We start from the raw sequence: 19580 nt of genomic DNA, 5'->3' as shown, positions 1-19580 counted from the left end.
CCCTAGAGGAGAAAGTCTGAAACGGACCTCTTCAGGGACTGCAAATCTGAGTTGCTTCCTGAGCAAACTTATGGAAGTTATCTCCCTTTTGACCTAAGGAGAGCTTCACCTCAGGAGAGAATCTAAGGCAGTCTTCTAGTGCCTCTCCCTCCCCACACTCCACCCCCTATCAGATCTTACCTCCCTCCCTCCCACTACAGCTTTAGTCCCCAGGAAAGACTAAGGTGAGGTGAAGTGAGGCACTCACCTGAGGGGCAAAATTTTAAGGGGAAGCCAAAAAACTCGTCAATCAAGATAAATAATATCTTAATTCTATATTTTTAAAACATCAAAATTAATGCCAAAAAATCCATGATGAACAAAATGGCAAATTTAAAAATAAACACAGGATCAGTATTATTCCTTTTTTTTTTTTTTTTGCTCCGCCTTCTGTAACAAGGGGAAAGGGTGGGTCTGTCTGCTTCCAAACCTTTTCTTTCAGAGCCCCCTGGCCCCTAACTCTGGACTCTGTCAGGCTTTTCTCATTTGGGCAAGATAATCACTCAGGCTTCTTCTACTTCCTTACCCACCCCCAAGCCTGTCACTTACCCCCAGCCCCCAACCAGGTTGGTGGTAGGGCAGGCCTGTAAGGCAGATGGCTAGGGTATTTATAACCCAGGAGCACTTCTTGGGAAAAGTGACTAAGATGCTAAGAGCATATTTATAGCTGGGTTCTGACGTAAGTGTCAGTGGGGAGGTAGGGCCAGGCCAAGCACAGCAGCAAGCATGGTAGGAGGTGCTGGAAATTGGGGGCACCTGACAGAGAGGGTGGGGGAGAGGTGGGGTCAGCGACTGCTGCAGCCACTTCTTGCTGTTTCCCTTGACTCTGTCTCCTGGCACTGACAGGTAAGCCCTCTGAAACACCATCATGGGCAGAAACCTCGACTTTGCAGTTCTACAGTCCAGACCTGAAGGGATAGAGAGCTGTCACTCATCAGCCTGACCAACAAAGAGGGAGCTGGGAGCTGGGAGAGTACCAGACAGAGGGGCTTGAATATGTAGAACCTGGAGAGAAATGCAGGGTGCACAGGAGGGTCTAAAAGGCTCATTGTTCCTTCTCTCCACTCCCCACCACACAGTGCCCTGAGTTTCTGGGAAGGGCGTCGCACCCATCACCAAGCTCTATTGCCACCTGTCAGTGTGATGAGGTCCAAAACCAAAGGTAGCAGTGATGTGGGTCCTGACAACAACCTCTGCTCTCTGGCAGTGGCTAGGTGAGAGAGCAGAGGGACCAGCGTCTCTGTCACCCGTTGGAGAGGCAGGGTCTCCAGAGTGAGAGGCTGGGAAGTGTTGCATCTCTCCACTCCCCAGAGTAGCCCTTTTCCTCGGAAGCTGGTCAGCTCTCAAACAGCTGCTGTCCAGTGGCACGACACTGCCACATGGTGGACACTGGTGGTACTGCGGCCCAGCCCCCAAAGCACCACCTCTCTCTCTCTGGTGCCAGACCTAGTAGTCAGTCTCTCTTGACAGCCCTCACTGGCTAAATAGTGGGGAGATGAATCAAATGGAGTGGGGGCACATTTACAAATCACAGTCACATCCTCCCAGCTTCTTGAAAAAACTGGGGCATAAGGAGAAAGGCTAGCATGAAACCTTCCCTCATGAGTTCAAGGTGGAGGGGCCTTGGCCCACCCATATAAAGTCAGTGAGGAAGTATGGTAAGGAGGGCTGGGATTGGAACTAAGGTTTTTGTACTCACTTTGCTTTGCTCTTAAAAGTCCTTAAACCACCCATTTCCCACCCCCATTAACAGAGGACTGGCACCACTTCTAGGATACCCCACATTTAGGCAACTCTCAGTCCCCTGAACAAGAACCAGCAGCTGGGTACAGGCTCTACCAAGTCCCATGCCCTCTGCCAGCCTTGATGGACTCTGCCCTGCTGTACGATTGCATCAGCCCCACCCCCACCTTTCTGGGTTTCCCCAGACATCACAGTAACATGCCAACCCCCATGCCCCTGCCCTCTTCCACGTTGTGCTCCAGTCCAACTGGACTCTGGGCAGCCAGCACAGGCAGGGTCAGGGGTGACTTCTGTGTCCCGTGGCATTGCCACCTTGGCCTGGGCAAGAGGACTCCGTTCCTCCTGTCCCCACCTCCCAACCTCTCACCCCTGTCCCAGCCTCATTGCTAGAAATAAAGAGACCAGAGTTGTTCTTCTTGCCCAGAGGCCCTAGAGAAATAACCACCGGAACTTATAGCTGTCTCATGGAGACTGCTGCAGCAGTGGCTGGGGAGCAAGTTAGAAAGGCTGGAGGGATGGGGGGAAATTGCCCTTCCTCACCTTACTATATGGAGTTCCCGCCCCCTAGTCCCAGACCTTGGGGACTGAGCATGTGAAATCATCCTCTTTCTTGCATCATGCGTGTCCACATTGCCCCCCCCCCGCAACCCCCATACCCCTACCTTAAGCTCAGTGACCAGGGCCAGATGGTGAAACCAGAGCTCCAGGGGGGAACCTCCACCCACTGCAGGGGCTTGATGGGCAGCACAGCTGGCCAATCTGGGGCTTAGAGGGTAGGTCTGCTGGCTGACCACGAGGTGAGGGAGCCCCAGGCTGCCGGCTCTAAAGAGGCCCAGACATGAACTGTGAGGGTCAAACTGGCAGATTGTGCTAAACACAGCTACCCATCGGACCATCCACCTTCTGCCTTCCTGTGTCCCTGGCAATAGAAGACAGGTAGCTCTACCCTTGGCTAAGGGTAGGTGTGGCACTGGTGTCTGCTGCTGCTGTGCCCTCATTGGCCTCCACAAAATCACTCAATAGAAGGAGCAACTGCCATCTGAGGCTCCCGCCCAGACCCAGGGCCATTCACCAGAAGCATGGAGCTCCCTGATGTCCAGTTCCGGCTGGTGCTGCTGTGGGCACTGGTATGGGCGCAGGGGGCAAGGTCTGTGTGTCCCTCCTGTGGGGGCCCCACATTGGCACCTCAAGCAGAACGAGCTCTGGTCCTGGAGCTAGCCAAGCAGCAAATCCTGGAGAGGCTACACCTGACCAGCCGTCCCAGGATAACTAATCCTCCACCCCAGGCAGCACTGACCAGAGCTCTCCGGAGACTACAGCAGGGAAGTGTGGCTCCAGCTAATGGGGAAGAGGTCATCAGCTTTGCTACCACCACAGGTGGGTGAGGGAGAGATAGACAGAGAGCAGACAGGGAAAGGGAGGCAGAAGGAACTGGGTGTGGGAGGAGGAGGAGGTGTTGGGGCAGGGACTGGTTGTGGAGGACGAAAGGCAGTCCCTGCTTCCTCTAAAGATGGGTGCTAGGGAGAAGAGTGGGCAGGGCCTGCAGGAGTCTCAGAGGAGAGCTCTATCTCTGCTATATCCTCAGTCCTTTCTCCATCTTTCTGGCAGACTCCTCCACTTCAACCTGCAGCTCCATGCTCATCTTCCAGCTGTCCACTGCCCAGTCCCACCACCTGCACCATGCTCGCCTATGGCTGCATGTGCTCCCCACCCTTCCTGGTACTCTGTACTTGAGGATCTTCCGATGGGGCCCACGAAGGAGGCACCGAGTGTCCCGCGCCCTCTTGGCTGAGCACCAAATGACAACCCCTGGCTGGCATGCCCTGACTCTGCCCTCTAGTGGCTTGAGGGGTGAGGAGTCTCGTGTCCTGAAACTCCAACTGCACTGCAGACTCCTAGAAGGCAACGGTACGACTATCCCACAACCTCGGAGGCTCCTGGACACAGCAGGAGACCAGCGGCCCTTCCTGGAGCTTAAGATCCAGCCCAATGAGCCTGGAACAGGCCGAGCCAGGAGGAGGACCCTGACCTGTGAGCCTGAGACCCCCTTATGTTGTAGGCGAGACTATTATGTAGACTTCCAGGAACTGGGATGGCAGGACTGGATCTTGCAGCCTGAAGGGTACCAGCTGAATTACTGCAGTGGGCAGTGCCCTCCCCACCTGGCTGGTAGCCCGGGCATTGCTGCCTCCTTCCATTCTGCTGTCTTCAGCCTCCTCAAAGCCAACAACCCTTGGCCCTTGGGTACCTCCTGCTGTGTCCCTACTGCCCGAAGTCCTCTCTCTCTCCTCTACCTGGACCGAAATGGCAATGTGGTCAAGACAGATGTACCAGATATGGTGGTGGAGGCCTGTGGCTGCAGCTAGCAAGAGGACCTGGGGGTTTGCAGTAAAGAGATCAAGTTGGGGGTTCCCAGGCAAAGGGCATCTGTGGCTGGAGGCATCAGATTCCTGATCTGCAACCCCCAACCCAATGGGCCACTTGGCAGTATGACTGGGTTGACCCCTATGGGACCCAAATGGGCACTTTCTTTTGTCCATACTGTGGTCTATTCCAGGCTGGTTGATGTGTGGGGAGATGGGAAAAGTGTCCTCTGAAGGAATCTACCCAGAAAGCATGATTTCCTACTCTAAACCCTATGAGAAAATGGCAGAAGGGAGGGAGGGAGGGAAGGAGACAGCAGAGAAAAATGACTTAGTCTCTCCCAAGAAGAGAAAGTCCTCAAGTGAGGGAAGGAAGAAGCAGACAGAGGGCCCAGCAGGTTAGGGACAGGGGAGACAGGCTGACCAAGGGTAGAACTGTTGAAGTGCTTTAAGGGAAGGTCAAGAGGGAGATGGACAAGGGCCTGAGGGAAGGTGTTTAGGGAAGCTCCAGAAATGGGTGTCAGGAGAGAGGGGTGCTGAGCCTGAGAAGTTTCTTAGCTTTCCCAGTGGACGGTAGGACCCACTGGGGAGACAAACTTTTATACTTTCCTAATAAAAATGGGAAAAACATCAGTAAGTGTGAGTCATAAAGACAGGCTGGGATGATGGTCCGGAGCAATGGTTCTCAAGGTGTGATCTTGGGACCCCTGGGAGGTCCCAAGACACTTTCAGGGGTGTCCACAAGGTCAAAACTATTTTCATAATAATACTAAGATGTTATTTGCCTTTTTTTATTTTCCTTATCTCAAAAGTGTACAGTGGAGTTCCAGGGGCTGTGTGGCATGTGATTATATCATCTTTCTGACATCATTTTTAATGGGATGTGTGCTTGTGTATTCTTGGGTCACAAACTTTTTTTCAGTTTTAACTTCTAATATGGTGAATGAATATAAACCATATAAACAAAAGCTCAATAATTTTTAAGAATACAAAGGGGTCCTGAAACCAAAATGTTTGAGAACCGCTGATCTAGAGACCTGGGTGGGGAGGAGAAAGCAACATGCTCTAAAAGAACTCCCCTGGAAGAGAGGACACAAGGCTGAGACAGGAACATGTGTAGGGTCCCTTTTTCTCCAGTGACCATTGGTCTTGCCTGGCCCATTGGGTATAACTGGCATCTGGGTCAAAGTCATGTGGGGAGGAGGCTCAAATAGGGCTCCTCGTCTGTCCCTCACAGCTACTATCTATATTTGTCTGGCCCCAGACCTCTTCCTAGTTTCACCTTTTCCCCTTGACTCTCAGATTGAACAGTTAACCCACTGACCTTCTGGGCCCAAGGAGGTGGTTCTTGGAAGCGGAACGAGGATGTGGGAGGTCTGAGAGGTGACAGAAAAGGAAGGGACTCCTTTTGCCCGCCATGCTTTCTCCACTTTCTCATAAAGAAAGGTCAGGGAGACTAAAATAGCTGCCCCTTCCCCTGCATCCGGTCACCATGGCAACACAAATCCAAAGGGACAGGGCATTCTACTATCAGACACTAGTGCTCTGCACTATTAGCCTCTGGCACTGTGCCCCTTTGTTTCTTTGGGCTCATACAACCTCCCTCCCTGGGGTCCTAACTGGGCTTTGGTGGGGGGACCTGTAAAGCCAACACCTTTAGCTCCCCGTCTCCTCTACCTCCAGACTTCGAGAGGGTGTCATGTGCCAAAACGGCCAGCAGAGGGAGCCGACGACCTAGAAGAGTAGAAAGAGTGGGCAGCGCAGAGGTGCGGAGGTGGCCGCAGTCTCCAGAAGTTCGAGACGAAGGAGAATGGGGGTTACTCCGAAACAGTGCTTGGGTGTCTGGGTTCCTTAGTAACCTTGTGAACACACACTCTGCACCCAGAGCCTCAGCCGCTAGTCCTCTCTTTTATGTTCCGTAGACACCTTTCGCCCAGGGCCCCCCAACCCAACTCTGTCCCAATCCTGTTTTCCACCAAACCCCAACGCCTTCATGTATTTATCATCCAAAGAGTGAGGCCGGCTGATAAACTACAAGGCTGCGGAATGCTCAGCACTAACCAAAGTCGACGACCTTACCTCCAACATTATCTTTCTGGGGTAAACTTTTTCGTCGCCCCCCGCCCCGCCCCAAATATATTTCTCAATCTGTTTTTTCTGGCTCTGGTTCAGGGCCTCTTCGTGGGCAGCCGATCCAAAAATCCATGCCGGGATTTACTGCCCACCACTAGCAGCGTGTTCTGCGGGAGGGGGGGGCGGTTAGGCAGCCTAGGGTCCCTCAAGGGAGGGGGAGGATCCTGGGGGTCCTGGGGGTGCAATAAGCCCGACACCCCCTCTCTCACTTCCAGCTACCCCGCCTCATCCTCCAGAACAGCAAGAGGGAGGGAAATAGGAGGGAGGTGAGGGGCGAGCGGGAAGAGCGGCGGCGCGCCAGCGGCTTGAGCGAGAAAAAGTTTTTGCAGAAGGGAAAAAAAAGTTTGCGCTTCTCGCGGGTGGTCCCGGCTTGCGGCCCGTAGGGCTGGGCCGGCGGGAGGGCTGGAGGCCAGGTTAGGGGGGGTGGGGGTGGCACTGAGGCTGCGCTACCGTGGCCCTGTCCGCCCCCCCTCCCCACCGCACACCCCCCAGCCCAGACTCCAGCCCTGGACCGCGCATCCCGAGCCCTGCGCCCAGACGGAGGTGAGAGGGGGGCAGGCGGGGGACCACCTGGGAGCTGTGGGGGAGGGGGCCTGAAGGGATGCTCTGCTTGCGAGGGACTCTGCCCAGTCAAGAGGGAGAACTGGGGCACAGAGGCAAAATGGGGGTGGGAGAGCCTGGGGTGAGATATTAGAAAGTTTGGAGAATGTTTTCATTTATATCTCCCTTTCTCTGTATCTGTTTTTCTTCTGACAGTCTGTGTGTCTCTGTCTCAGGCCACCGTGGATCTCTTTGTCTGTCTCCGCCTCTCCCATACATTAGAAACATCTCACTTTCATGAGGTTGGGATGAAGAGGCTGGAGGGACGGCTAGCAGGAGGTCTGCGTGGTAGAGAGGGAACTCCAGGTGTGTCTCTGAGCGCCGGCAGGAAGATGTCAGTGTTTCTGAAAGGAGGGGACAGCTAAGGAGAGAGCCCTAGGTGGGGTGGGGATGGGTGTGTATGAGGCGACAGAATCACTGGGGGGCGGCTGGGCTTGAACCCCAGACCTGTCTTGTGACAGATGTGCTTGCTGGTGCATGTGTTTTGGGGAAAAGGAGTGTCTTCTGGACAAGGAAGGGGACTGGAGTGTCTAGTTTAGGCCTTAGCGAGGCTCCTCTAGGAATTTGGACTCCTGAGTTCCTAGTGCTGTGGGCAGGGTGCTAACGAGGAGCCGAGAAGGCCTTGTCTTGACCCTCTGACCTCAGGACCACCAGGGCAGCTGGGGCCAGCGACAGGGAGACCCCTACTGGGACTGGGCGGGACCACTGGCCACTGCCTGCCTATGCATCCCTATTGGCCCCCCTCCCAAACAGGAGCTGGGGGCCGAGGCCCCTCCTCTGACTCAGACCACCCTGCCTGCCCTTGCTCCCCGCTCTGAAGCCTTTCAGGCCCCGTGACCCCGAAACAATCCGCCCTGGGCAGCTAGCTTTGGGGACAGGATTAGGGAAAGGGGATCCCATAGAGACTCGGGACTGAAGGTTTCAGGGGGCTAGAGAACTGGGGTCTTCACAGGATAGGTCTTCACGGTCCAGTAGAGGGAGAAGGCGGGGCGATTTCCCTGGGGAGTTGTGAGGGCCGGAGTTAAGGTGGTTTTCCCTAGCGGGGCGGGATCCAGACCCCCCCATTACCTCCTCGGCATCCCCTGCTAGGCGGCACAGACCCCGCCCTTGACGTCACTAAGGGGGTTCCCGGGGGTCTGCAGGGGTTAACCCTTGGGAAGCCAACTAGGATACCCAGGAGCCTAAGGTGCCCAGACCGCTTCCCTCCCAACACACACACACACCTTATTTACCCAGTCACTTTCCCTACAGTGTCTGGATTCTTCTTTCTTTTCCACTCCGCCACTGGGACCCCCACTCTCCAACTGTGCCCCCCACCCCCCCGCCCGGCGCGCGCACCACTGCCAGCTTTCTGGATGCACTGAGGGGAGGAGGGAAAAATTTGTCCCGCCTCTCAACACCACCACCCCCCACCCCCAGCTTCACTGCGGCTCGCCCGACTAGGCTCCCGGGGCGGGCGGGGGAATCGGAGCCGTCTGCAGCCAGAGCCTGCGGCGGCTACTTGGGTGGGCCGAGGAGGCACGGGGGCGGGGAAGGCGGGACCAGAAGGGGGCGGGGCCGGCTTCTGGGAGTTGGGGAGCGGGGGTGCTAGGGGGACTCTGGAAAATTGGGAGACACAGAAGATGATTCAGGGTTCCAGGAGAGGAACTCTAGAGCTCCCTGCCCCATCCTGCACTCTCTCATCCACACCCCAGAAAAACTTAACTGAAGCTGGAAAAGTTGGCTAGTGTGAAGTTGTGGGTGGGCCGTGGCACGCGTGGGCGAGTAGGGATGTCTCCCCATTTCCATCGCGGCTCCCCTGCGGCTGGGCAGTGGAGCAGAAAGATGATAGAATAGGCACGTTTCGGGGGTCGCTTGCGAGCCCCCGCCTCCTTCCCTGGGTGAGTCATAGAGGAAGGAGGCGGGAGAAGTGTCCTCCGATCCAGCTGCCAGCCAGCTGTGCCCCCCCCCCATAGTGCCAAGGTCGAGTTGGGAGGTCTTGGATGCGGGATCCGGATCTCCGCTAGGAAAGGAGGAGTTAGGAGCGGTACAGCCCAGGCTGCGACACTCAGCCTGGTTCATGGGGTCCGGGTTCCGCTCCCCATCTTACCCCGCCCTCACCCTAAATCCCAGCATCCCGGGATCACCCACCACGCCGGCCGGCCTGCTCCCGGTGGTTCTCCACCCTACCCCACCCCACCCCACCCTCACTCCCGGGAGACCGGAAAACCCGGGGTGGAGCAAAAACAGAGTTTGAGGAGAAAAGCGGACAAGCGGCACCCCTCTGCTCCCTAACTGACTGCTCCTCTCACATGGATGATGATTTTGTTTTTTTTATTCTCCCAAAGCCTTCCCTCAAAGTCCCTTTACTGTTCCCCAAAAACAGACCAAAAGAGTTAAGTGGGCGCCCAGATTCAAACCCAGAATAACATCAGCTTTCATCCTTTGTACACAGCTGACCCGGGAGGCTCCCCTCGGAAACCTTATCCGCTTCTACACTGTTTTCTGACTTAGAGAAAAGGGCAGATCCTTCGTGCTCCCTCCTGGCCCCACCAGCCTCTGTCTGGGCTGCGGCAAGGGCTCCCTCTACTGGACACTGGAGAGCTTGTAGGCGGGCTGTCCCTAGGCAGAAACAGATTAAGGGAGGGGAAAGGGGGTTCAGGAAGAACAGCCAGCCCAGTGCTTGAAGTCAGATGCTCCGCATCTGAAGAGTCCCATCCTACTCCTCAAAGCTGGCCATTGATCGGAGCAAGAAGGAATAGAGGATCTATGGTATTAAAATCACTTGAAGCTCATATAGGCTCAATTACTTCACAACGCTCCCCACTACACACACAGGGAAAGCTCCTACCCAGTTCCCACAAAGATCACCAAGGTTGCTCCTGTCTCTTTGAAACTTCTCTCTTTATCCTCACCCTGGCTGAGTGATGCTCATTTCACCCTGATGTCCCGTGGCAGATGTCTTGAAGAGGCTGGGGGCACAGGGGAACCTCTGCCCAGGGTTCTGTGCCTGAGTTAGTTCTCTGACCTTCCCTATTTCCCTCCCATCTTTATAACTTGCAGATCTCCCTCCCCCTCCTGCAGTGTCTCTACACTGTCCTCTGAAACACCATGTTCAACTCGATGACACCACCGCCAGTCAGTAGCTATGGCGAGCCCTGCTGTCTCCGTCCTCTCCCAAGTCAGGGCCCCCCCAGCACGGGGACAGAAGGTTAGTGCATATACCTATCCCCAGGCCTTGAGGACTGGCAGATATCTCTCTCCCAGCCCCAGGAATCCCTCCTCTATCTCTTATCCCATGCCAGTTTCCCATCTATAAGAAGATTTGAGGCCCCATGTCATGTGGGCTTGGAATATGGGATGAGGCCTTGCCTGGGGTTTCAAGGTGAAGGCTTGTGTGTCCCCCATTCTCACTCCCCATCCCAGCTGTCTCTCTTTTCTAGGACTGTCTGGCCTGCCCTTCTGCCACCAGGCCAACCTCATGTCTGGCCCCCACAGTTATGGGCCAGCCAGAGAGACCAACAGCTGCACGGAGGGTGAGGCCTCAGGAAACATCTCTTCCCTTTCTGCCCCTCTGGGACTTGTTCTGAGGGAGAAAGTGGGATGGCAGGGGATCTATCTTGGAAGAGGAAATGCTTGGAGATGGGAGTGAGGGGTCAGAGCATGATCAGGAGGTCACAGATGAGGCCAATAGGGCAAGGCAGAGTCAAGTGTCATTTGTTTTTTTGCTGAGAATCAGGACTCCCAGTTGTCTGCATGGAGAGACATGCCCCTTTACCATATTTATCTCCCCAGTTTCCTGCCCAGCCCCACTCTTTCCTCCTCCCCGGAGTGCAGTCAAGTTGACCAAGAAGCGGGCACTCTCCATGTCACCTCTGTCAGATGCCAGCCTGGACCTGCAGACAGTTATCCGCACCTCACCCAGCTCCCTCGTGGCCTTCATCAATTCACGCTGCGCCTCTCCAGGGGGCTCCTATGGTCACCTCTCCATCAGTACCATGAGGTGCAAATAGCCTCAGGCTAAGAGGGCCCTAAAGACCCTACCAAACCCCATTGAAAGCCTCAAGCCCTCTAAAACTCCTCACCCTATCTGGATTCTTTCATTTCAAAAGTGTTGGAGCCCTCCTCAGTACCTCCCCAGGACTGCCTCAGCCATTTCCCATACCATCTTCCAGACACCCTCCACATAGCCCCAGAACTCCTGAGGCTTTCTGAGGTGATAGTCCTAAGTAACTGCTTCCCCTCCTCCTCCTCCTCCTCCTCCTCCTCAGCCCATCTCTGGGATTTCCACACCAGATGAATCACCAAAAAGGGACTTCGCCTTCCTTTGGGGTCCAGCCCTGTGGTCCCCATGATCCCACCCAGGGAGGGATGATGCCGCATCCTCAGGCCCGGGGACCCCTCCCAACTTGCCAGGTGAGAGCCCTCATATTTGCCACCTGATTTCCCTCAGCTGAGGGGGGAGGGGAGAGGACTTTATAGGGAAAGGTGAAGGAAGGACAGGGAATATAAAAGTTCGGTGCATCCTCCAAAAATAAAGGGGTATCGGTGCTGGAGTTCACTCTGGGGGTTCAATTAGACTCTTCTAAATGAGATCCCACCTTTTGCCCATCCTGTTCATCAGTGCAGTCTGAGGAGAAAGTCTCTCCCAAACCCAGGGGTTCCAGCTGCGTGGGTGGGGGCAGGAAGACGTGGCTGGGCTCCCTCTTTCTTCTGCCCCCTTCTACCTTCATCACCCTCACCTCTTCCCTTGGGGAAGCTGAAGTCTGAGCTGGACATGCTGGTTAGCAAGTGCCCGGAAGAGCCCTTGGAAGGTGACATGTCTAGCCCCAACTCCACAGGCACGCAGGTAAGGGTGGGGGAGATTTTATCTCTGGAACCTGAGTGAAACAAAAACTGTCACCTAAGTGACCCTAGGATTGCCTCTCCTGCCCTAGGATGCCCTGCTGGGGATGCTGGATGGACGGGAAGACCTGGAGAGAGAGGAGAAGCCTGAGCCTGAATCTGTGTATGAGACTGACTGTCGCTGGGATGGCTGCAGCCAGGAATTTGATTCCCAGGAGCAGCTGGTGCATGTGAGCCCCAGGGGGTAACAGAAATGCTGGCTGGAGCCTGTAGGACATTCTGGTTGGGACACTGTGGAATCAGGCTGAGGGCAGGAGGTCAGAGGTTGAGTGCCCTATTGGGCAGGCATAAACTCAGGAGCTGTAGCTTTGTTTTACAAACTTGGAAGAACTGAGATGTGGACTATGATGTTCTTCCTGCCCCGTCTTCCCCTATGAGGTGGAGCCCTGGAGGAATATGGTGGGCTGGGGAGGTCAAGGGGAAGGTCTGTTCTGGGTCTTGGGGCATAGGGGAATCTCCGAAAGCCTCTGCATCTTCTCCCTCAGCACATCAACAGCGAGCACATCCATGGGGAGCGGAAGGAGTTTGTGTGCCATTGGGGGGGCTGCTCCAGGGAGCTGAGGCCCTTCAAAGCCCAGTATATGCTGGTGGTCCACATGCGCAGACATACGGGCGAGAAGCCACACAAGTGCACGGTGAGGTACCCACTTCCCAAGCTCAGGGTCGCTCTCTAAAAATTGGGGACCCCCACCTTTGCAGGGACCCATTATGACTTTCATGGGCCCTAGACCCTTATGCCTTTGTTGGCCCCTTCCTCCATAAACAGATATTTAAAAAATTTGTATTTTATGACTGTTGGAATGAAGATAAACATATTGATACTATATATTAGAACACTTTCTGGAATCTAAAAGCTAACTTTTCCCTTGCTTTTAAAAGAAATTAAGACATTTTTGTGGGTCCCTGAAAGTACTGTGAGTTTGAGGCATGGTGCCTACTGCTCTTCCTAATGGAGAAGCCCTGCACTGAGAACAGAAGACACTCCCAAACGACCCCACCCTAAGACAGTCTGAGATCCTCAAGCAGGGAGACCCACCCTGGCTTGACTGGGAGATGCTGATGGTCTCAGCTCCATGTCCTTGCGGGCAGAGTGTCTCCAGCTACTGCTGTCTCGCCAGCTTTTGCCTGCCTTATCCCTTAATCATGGGAATTCTGAAGCCCCAGTGCTCTCCCATCTTGATTTCTATTCTCTGATGTATGTCCCTTTTGAGATTTAGGGTTCCTCTAATTCCATGTCCTTCTGTCTGAGAGCTATCCTTTGACCCCCATATCCCTCAGTTTGAGGGGTGCCGGAAGTCATACTCACGCCTCGAAAATCTGAAAACGCACCTGCGGTCACACACGGGTGAGAAGCCATACATGTGTGAGCACGAGGGCTGCAGTAAAGCCTTCAGCAATGCCAGTGACCGAGCCAAGCACCAGAATCGGACTCACTCCAATGAGGTGAATGCCCCACCTAAGAAACCCTCCCCACTTGAGAAGCCACCTAAAGGGGAGATTCCCCCATAAGAAATCCCTTAGCCCAGCACCCACTCCACAGAGGTGAGTTCCCCCCCACCCACATAATTCACCTGGAGAAGGCCTTTCTGAAACTAAAAATGTCTACTTACCATCCCACCCCCTTCCTCTAACCAGCCAAAGAGCTAACCTAAAATAGACCCTAAAATTCGAATTCAAGGAGACCCCGGGCCTCCTCAGCCCCTGTATTTATGAGGCCTCGTAGACTTGGGTTCACCCCTTCATCTTTCCTAGGCCTGGGCTGTCAGTTTTTCTCATCTTCCTCTTGATCCTCTCATTTTTTACTCCAAGGGCCCAACTCTCCTTACTTCCTTGGGTGCTGTGTGTTCCCCCCTTACTCCCCTCATCCTCACTTGATACCACTTTTTCCCATTCCTTCTTCATTCTTCTGCTTTCACCCCTTTGCCTGCTGTCTTCACTCTCCACTCAACAGAAGCCGTATGTGTGTAAGCTCCCTGGCTGCACCAAACGCTACACCGATCCCAGCTCGCTCCGGAAACATGTCAAGACAGTGCATGGTCCTGATGCCCATGTGACCAAGCGGCACCGAGGGGATGGCCCCCTGCCCCGGGCACCATCCCTTTCCACAGTGGAGCCCAAGAGAGAGCGGGATGGAGGCCCTGTCAGGGAGGAGAGCAGACTGACTGTGCCAGAGGGTGCTATGGTGAGACAACTCCGGCAACCCTCTGCCTCAATACCCAACTGCCCTGCTGACATCTTCCTAGTCCCTTCTCAACTCGTTCATCCGCTCCCCTATCACTCCTTTATGGCCAGTCCTCCAGTTGTCCCAGTGTTGCTCCTTGGACTACCCCAAATCTAGGGATTTTAGTGTAATTATTTAATTGGTTCAGCAAATTCTTATATAGGACTTATTGTTCTAAGCCTTTTACATGTATAATTCATGTACTCCTCACAACAACTTCATGAAAAAGGAACTAACTTTCCCCATTTTCGGATGAGGAAACTCAGGCATAGAGAAGTTGCCCAAGGTCACAGAACTAAGGGGATAAATTTGAGCCCAGGCGGTCTGTGCTCCAGCCCAGGCTTTTCTCATCAATGTATCTCTTCCAGTTTGCCCTGTCCGTCACCTGTTCAGCTCTCTCAATGCCTGTAAGCCTGCCCTCAACCCTAGCAGTCACTGAAACACCAAGTTCAGGGAGCTGTGGGAAAGGGGGAAGGGTGCCACCTTCAGCCCTCATCTTCCCCACAGAAGCCACAGCCAAGCCCTGGGGCTCAGTCGTCCTGCAGCAGTGACCATTCCCCAGCAGGCAGCGCAGCAAATACAGACAGTGGTGTGGAAATGACTGGAAATACAGGGGGCAGCACTGAGGACCTGTCCAGCTTGGATGAGGGGCCTTGCATTGCTGGCACTGGTCTGTCCACTCTTCGCCGCCTTGAGAACCTAAGGCTGGACCAGCTACATCAATTCCGGCCAATAGGGCCTCGGGGCCTCAAACTCCCCAGCTTGACCCACACCGGTGAGACCTGGATGTGGTGGGTGGTGCTGGGCTGAGATCTGGACTTTCCCTGAGGTTGGTGGGAGGACTTTACCCTTCAGAGCTTCAATATAGCACCTTGGTACACTAGAAAATGTCCCCCTTCCTTAAGAAACTTTCCTTCCATCCACCAGAAAATTGTGATACAAAGTCTGTGAGGTGAATGCAGTCCCCTAGGATTGTGCAGTGTACAACCCGTACAACTGTTCACAGCAACCCTGAATCCCTGGTGACACAGAAGCAGAAAGGGAACGGGAGAAAAAGACAGAACTGAGTGATTAGAGTTAAGGAGTCTTTCCCTGGGATTCCAGGACAAGGCTGTCCATTGGGGGAGGCAGGGTGAGACTTGGGGGGCTCCATGACCACCCTGCCTTTTCTCCCTATCACTTACAGGCACCCCGGTGTCCCGCCGTCTGGGCCCTCCAGTTTCTCTTGACCGCCGCAGCAGCAGCTCCAGCAGCGTCAGCTCAGCCTATACTGTCAGCCGCCGCTCCTCCCTGGCCTCCCCTTTCCTCCCTGGTTCCCCACCAGAGAATGGGGCATCTTCTCTGCCTGGCCTCACGCCCGCCCAGCATTACCTGCTCCGGGCAAAATATGCTTCAGCCAGGGGAAGTGGTACCCCACCCACTGCAGCACCCAGCCTGGATTGTATCGGGGGTCTTCCTGGACCTCCCTGGAGAAGCCGAGCTGAGTATCCGGGATATAACCCCAATGTCGGGGTTACCCGGAGGGCCAGTGACCCAGCCCGGGCAGCTGACCGCCCGGCCCCAGCCAGAGTCCAGCGGTTCAAGAGCTTGGGTTGTGTCCACACCCCCCCCACTGTGGCAGGAGGAGGACGGAACTTTGATCCCCAACTCCCAACCTCTGTCTACTCACCACAGCCCCCCAGCATCACTGAGAATGTCGCCATGGATACCAGAGGGCTACGGGAGGAGCCAGAGGTTGGGACTTCCATGATGGGCAGTAGTCTGAACCCCTATATGGACTTCCCACCTACTGATACTCTGGGTTACGGGGGACCTGAGGGGACAGCGGCTGAGCCTTATGGAGCTAGGGGTCCAGGCTCTCTGCCTCTTGGACCTGGTCCACCCACCAACTATGGCCACAACCCCTGTCCTCAGCAAGTCTCCTATCCTGAATCCACCCCAGAAACATGGGGTGAGTTCCCTTCCCACTCAGGACTGTACACAGGCCCCAAGCCTCCAGCTGGAGCCTATAGCCAGTGTCCTCGTCTTGAACATTATGGACACGTGCAGGTCAAGCCAGAACAGGGGTGTCCAATGGGTTCTGACTCCACAGGACTGGCACCCTGCCTCAATGCCCACCCCAATGAGGGACCTTCACGCCCACAGCCTCTGTTCTCCCACTACCCCCAGCCTCCCCCTCCCCAGTATCCCCAGTCAGGACCCTATCCCCAGCCAACCCCTGATTATCTTCCTTCAGAATCCAGGCCTGGACTGGATTTTGATTCCCCCACTCACTCCACGGGACAGCTCAAGGCTCAGCTTGTGTGTAATTATGTTCAGTCTCAACAGGAGCTGCTGTGGGAGGGTGGGGGCAGGGGAGATCCCCCAGTCCAAGAACCTCTCTATCTGAGTCCCAAGTTTCTGGGGGGTTCCCAGGTTAACCCAAGCCCTGCCAAGGCCCCAGTGGCCACTTATGGAGCTGGCTTTGCACCCAACTTGCCCAATCACAAGTCAGGCTCCTATCCTGCTCCTTCACCATGCCATGAAAATTTTGCAGTGGGGACAAACAAGGCTTCCCATAGGGCAGCAGCACCACCCCGACTTCTGCCCCCACTGCCCACTTGCTATGGGCCCCTCAAGGCAGGGAGCACCAACCCCAGCTGTGGGCATCCTGAGGTGGGCAGGTTGGGAGGGGGTCCTACCTTGTACCCTCCTCCCGAAGGGCAGGTGTGTAACCCTCTGGACTCTCTTGATCTTGACAACACTCAGCTGGACTTTGTGGCTATTCTGGATGAAGCCCAGGGGCTGAGCCCTCCCCCTTCCCATGATCAGGGGGACAGCTCTGAACACACCTCACCTCCCTCTGGACCCCCCAACATGGCTGTGGGCAACATGAGTGTCTTACTGGGATCCCTGCCTGGGGAGACACAATTCCTCAACTCTAGCGCCTAAAGTGGGGAATCCTACCCATGACAGATCCATATTTCCTAAGGGGTGTCCATCCAGAGAAGTCAGGAGGAGGAGCCATAGCCCTCTGGGATGCCCAGGGATAGGAGGTAGAGGCTGGGGGCTGTGTACAATCTGTATATGTATATGAAGAATTTGATAACGACACTGTTTCTTGATAATAAAGGAACTGCATCAGAAAGCCCTGCTTTATGTGCTGTTATCTGGGGGAGCGGTGATGACAGGTAACAAGGCAAGCACTTTTCTCTTTAGAGAAGCTCTCTCTCCACATCCCAACCTCTCAGATCAGACTCACAAAGATGGAGACAGTCATCTGGGAGACACAGGATTTAAGAGACATGGTTTAAAGGGATATCCTCAGAACAACCCCCAACGCCACATCATCAAAGAGTACCCAACAGAGACCACTAGAAATACATTTTGTCTTCTTCCTTGCCCCAGTCAGAAGAGGCTGGCGAAGTCGGTGAGTATCAACTGGACTAGCTGCCCAGGGTAGAGGGCATGGGCTGCTGGGTCAGATGTCTCCTGCTCTGGCCGAAAAAGTGTTGGTCCAAACACAATTCCTAGGTTGTGGGGCGTCATGCGGTTCTTTTCTGAGTGTGCTATCACCCTGTAGGCAAAGGCCAAGAGAAGGGGATATAAGGCAGCAGCTTTGCTACTTCAGATAAATCTAATCCTTCAAAGGTTTGAGCAGGGAAAAGTTCACTCTGGGATCACCCCATGTGGTGGCCAAAGGAAACCAAGGAGAGAGCGCGTCAAGGGGGATGGAAATGGGACCAGTGGAGAAACCTTCAGAATACGACTTGAAGAAACCTAGGATACAACCACCTCTTCTTCTCAGCTTCAGAGACTGCCCCTAGAGTCCTCTCTGCTCACAATTTGGAAGGCTTAAATCAAATGGCTATCCTCTCTAAGAAGTCACTGACAAGGCCCAGCTCAGCCAATAAGCCATCACCACTGTCTCAATAGGAGACAAAGAGGCAGAGGGAAGGGAGAGGTTAGATTTCCCTTATCTCTCAAACAGCATTCCTGGGCTTGTCTTGGTCCCCATTTCCCCATTTGATGCTGACCAATCAAAAGGCTTTGACCTTCGTAACACGTCCCCTGCACAGAGGTTGCCTGTTTCCTTGATTGCTCTAAATTTAGGTGTTTCCCTACCTTCCCCTCATCTGAACATAGTCCCTGCTGCATGCCCCACCCCAGCCTCTCCCCACATGAACAAAGATGTTCAGTCTTTCCCACCTGCATAAATGCTCCAGGAGGTACCTCAGAGTGTCATAGTTGGGCTTTGGCATTGAGGCTATTAATTCTCGTATTTGAGAGAGGCGCTGCTCTGGTTCGGAGAGTGCTAGAGAGAAAGAGTAATGGGAAAGGCAAGGGAGTAAGGTTAGGGAAGGTGTTAGGGCAGGGTGAGTAACCTACTACTCTTTCCCAGGCCCATGGAAAACATCATTTATCTATCACAGCTTCCTTTTTCACTGAGCCCAACTGCAGCTTTAGAATTCTTTTCAATTCAGCCCTCTAAACATTCACAAGAAAAAAAAATACTGGAATTGGCACATGTGTTGAAAATTATTTTCCATTTCTGTGCTCAAGATGACATGGAAGAGTGTAAGGCAACCGCCACTCTATTCTTTACCCCTCATGCCTCCCCCACGCCCACCCCACCCCGTCCCAGTATCAAGGGTATTACCCAAAGCTCCCATCCCTTACCAAGGGCAGCACGAAAATGGGGCAGCAGCAGTGGGGGTACCAGAGGCTGGGGTAGCTCCCTGAGAAAAAGCTTCAGGGCTCCAGTGACCACATGAATGTCATCCCACTCAGCACTGTCCAAATCTAACCGGCCTTCTGGAAGGAGGTACAGAGGGGTTCAGGGCTCATGAAGGGCCAAATGGACCCGGAGGCTCGGAGATCAGGAGTCTGGGAGAAGATCCAGGGAAGGCAGACCACAGGAATGCCTAGGGGGTCCACAGTGGGTCAAGACAGCAGAGGTGGGGATGGGGACGACCTTCCCAGGAGCAGGACATGGGGGGATACATGGGGAGCACAGAGGATGTGGGGAACTTTTAAGGGTCTAAGAGGCCTTCCACGTAAGTACCTTGTCCTGGTTGTTCTGGGAACAGGTACCTCCCATCTGAGGTGACCGCCCGCTCTGTAACATGCATGAGAAGAGATCAAGAGCTAAGACATGCAATTCCAGCCAGACCACCTCCCTGTTCTGCCAGCTCCCTCACTCAGAACCGCCTGTGGTTCTGAGGCATGAAGTTCTTCAAACCACCACTTGCCCTTCTCACCTCTGTCCACCAGGAAGCGAAGTTTCTGGACGACTGCCAAGTTCCCGCTCACCCGGTAAATGCCATCTACATCTAGACCTAGGAGATGAGGCAAGGAACAGATAAGGATTCCTGCTCTGACACGTGTAGTGAGGTCTGGTGGGGGATCTGAGGGTGGAGAGAAAAAGGCCAGAAGGAAGACTAGGATAAGGGAGGTGGGGAATTCTAGGTCTTGGTCTATTGGAAGGGGAGATTCTGGGGTCTTTGGGTAAATAACCTCTTTTATCCACAGCAGCAATGCAGAGCCGCACAAAGCTGGGCACAGTGTCCCCTTCCCGCTGGCACAGTGATTCCAACTGGCAGCCGAACACCTGGTCT

General features: G+C 54.4%; 3 protein-coding genes across 6 annotated transcripts in view; 2 read left to right on the top strand and 1 right to left on the bottom strand.

Annotated features, from left to right (window-relative positions):
• Positions 1-393: 393 nt before the first annotated feature.
• Positions 394-5589, top strand: INHBE (inhibin subunit beta E). Its single transcript, XM_019657609.1, has 2 exons — positions 394-3159; positions 3391-5589. The coding sequence occupies exons 1-2, from the start codon at positions 2862-2864 to the stop codon at positions 4146-4148; spliced, it is 1056 nt and encodes a 351-aa protein (XP_019513154.1). The 5' UTR covers positions 394-2861; the 3' UTR covers positions 4149-5589.
• Positions 5590-6714: 1125 nt separating this feature from the next.
• On the top strand, positions 6715-17110 carry GLI1 (GLI family zinc finger 1). 4 transcript variants are annotated; one of them, XM_019657558.1, is made up of 13 exons: positions 6715-6821; positions 7055-7184; positions 9921-10068; positions 10301-10393; positions 10653-10860; positions 11129-11273; positions 11617-11706; positions 11795-11932; positions 12248-12397; positions 13041-13205; positions 13714-13944; positions 14491-14758; positions 15170-17110. In XM_019657558.1, the coding sequence occupies exons 3-13, from the start codon at positions 9969-9971 to the stop codon at positions 16912-16914; spliced, it is 3333 nt and encodes a 1110-aa protein (XP_019513103.1). In that variant the 5' UTR covers positions 6715-6821; positions 7055-7184; positions 9921-9968; the 3' UTR covers positions 16915-17110. The 4 variants fall into 4 exon arrangements, with proteins under 4 accessions (XP_019513103.1, XP_019513104.1, XP_019513102.1 ...); XM_019657559.1 differs by having other exon boundaries at positions 7035-7184; positions 9942-10068; XM_019657557.1 differs by having other exon boundaries at positions 7035-7184.
• Positions 17111-17257: 147 nt separating this feature from the next.
• ARHGAP9 (Rho GTPase activating protein 9) overlaps positions 17258-19580 on the bottom strand; it is a 7229-nt gene continuing 4906 nt past the window's right edge. Inside the window, exons 10-15 of the mRNA XM_019657565.1 lie at positions 19480-19578; positions 19224-19301; positions 19028-19081; positions 18643-18777; positions 18172-18277; positions 17258-17539 (exon numbers count right to left, since the gene is read on the bottom strand). Of these exons, the coding sequence (XP_019513110.1) occupies positions 17371-17539; positions 18172-18277; positions 18643-18777; positions 19028-19081; positions 19224-19301; positions 19480-19578 (641 nt within the window). The 3' untranslated portion in view covers positions 17258-17370. The remainder of the gene's footprint in view (positions 17540-18171; positions 18278-18642; positions 18778-19027; positions 19082-19223; positions 19302-19479; positions 19579-19580) is intronic.

Source organism: Hipposideros armiger, unplaced genomic scaffold (assembly GCF_001890085.2).
Source record: "Hipposideros armiger isolate ML-2016 unplaced genomic scaffold, ASM189008v1 scaffold_277, whole genome shotgun sequence".
Taxonomy (NCBI): domain Eukaryota; kingdom Metazoa; phylum Chordata; class Mammalia; order Chiroptera; family Hipposideridae; genus Hipposideros; species Hipposideros armiger.
This window is presented reverse-complemented; position numbering and strand designations above follow the sequence as displayed.

Coding starts and splice junctions, on each gene's coding strand:
- INHBE (XM_019657609.1), top strand. CDS start 2,862: ATGGAGCTCCCTGATGTCCAGTTCCGGCTGGTGCTGCTGTGGGCACTG. Junction 3,160..3,390: donor CAGCTTTGCTACCACCACAG/GTGGGTGAGGGA, acceptor TCTTTCTGGCAG/ACTCCTCCACTTCAACCTGC.
- GLI1 (XM_019657560.1), top strand. CDS start 9,969: ATGTTCAACTCGATGACACCACCGCCAGTCAGTAGCTATGGCGAGCCC. Junction 10,861..11,128: donor CTCTCCATCAGTACCATGAG/GTGCAAATAGCC, acceptor CCTCCTCCTCAG/CCCATCTCTGGGATTTCCAC. Junction 11,707..11,794: donor CCAACTCCACAGGCACGCAG/GTAAGGGTGGGG, acceptor CTCCTGCCCTAG/GATGCCCTGCTGGGGATGCT.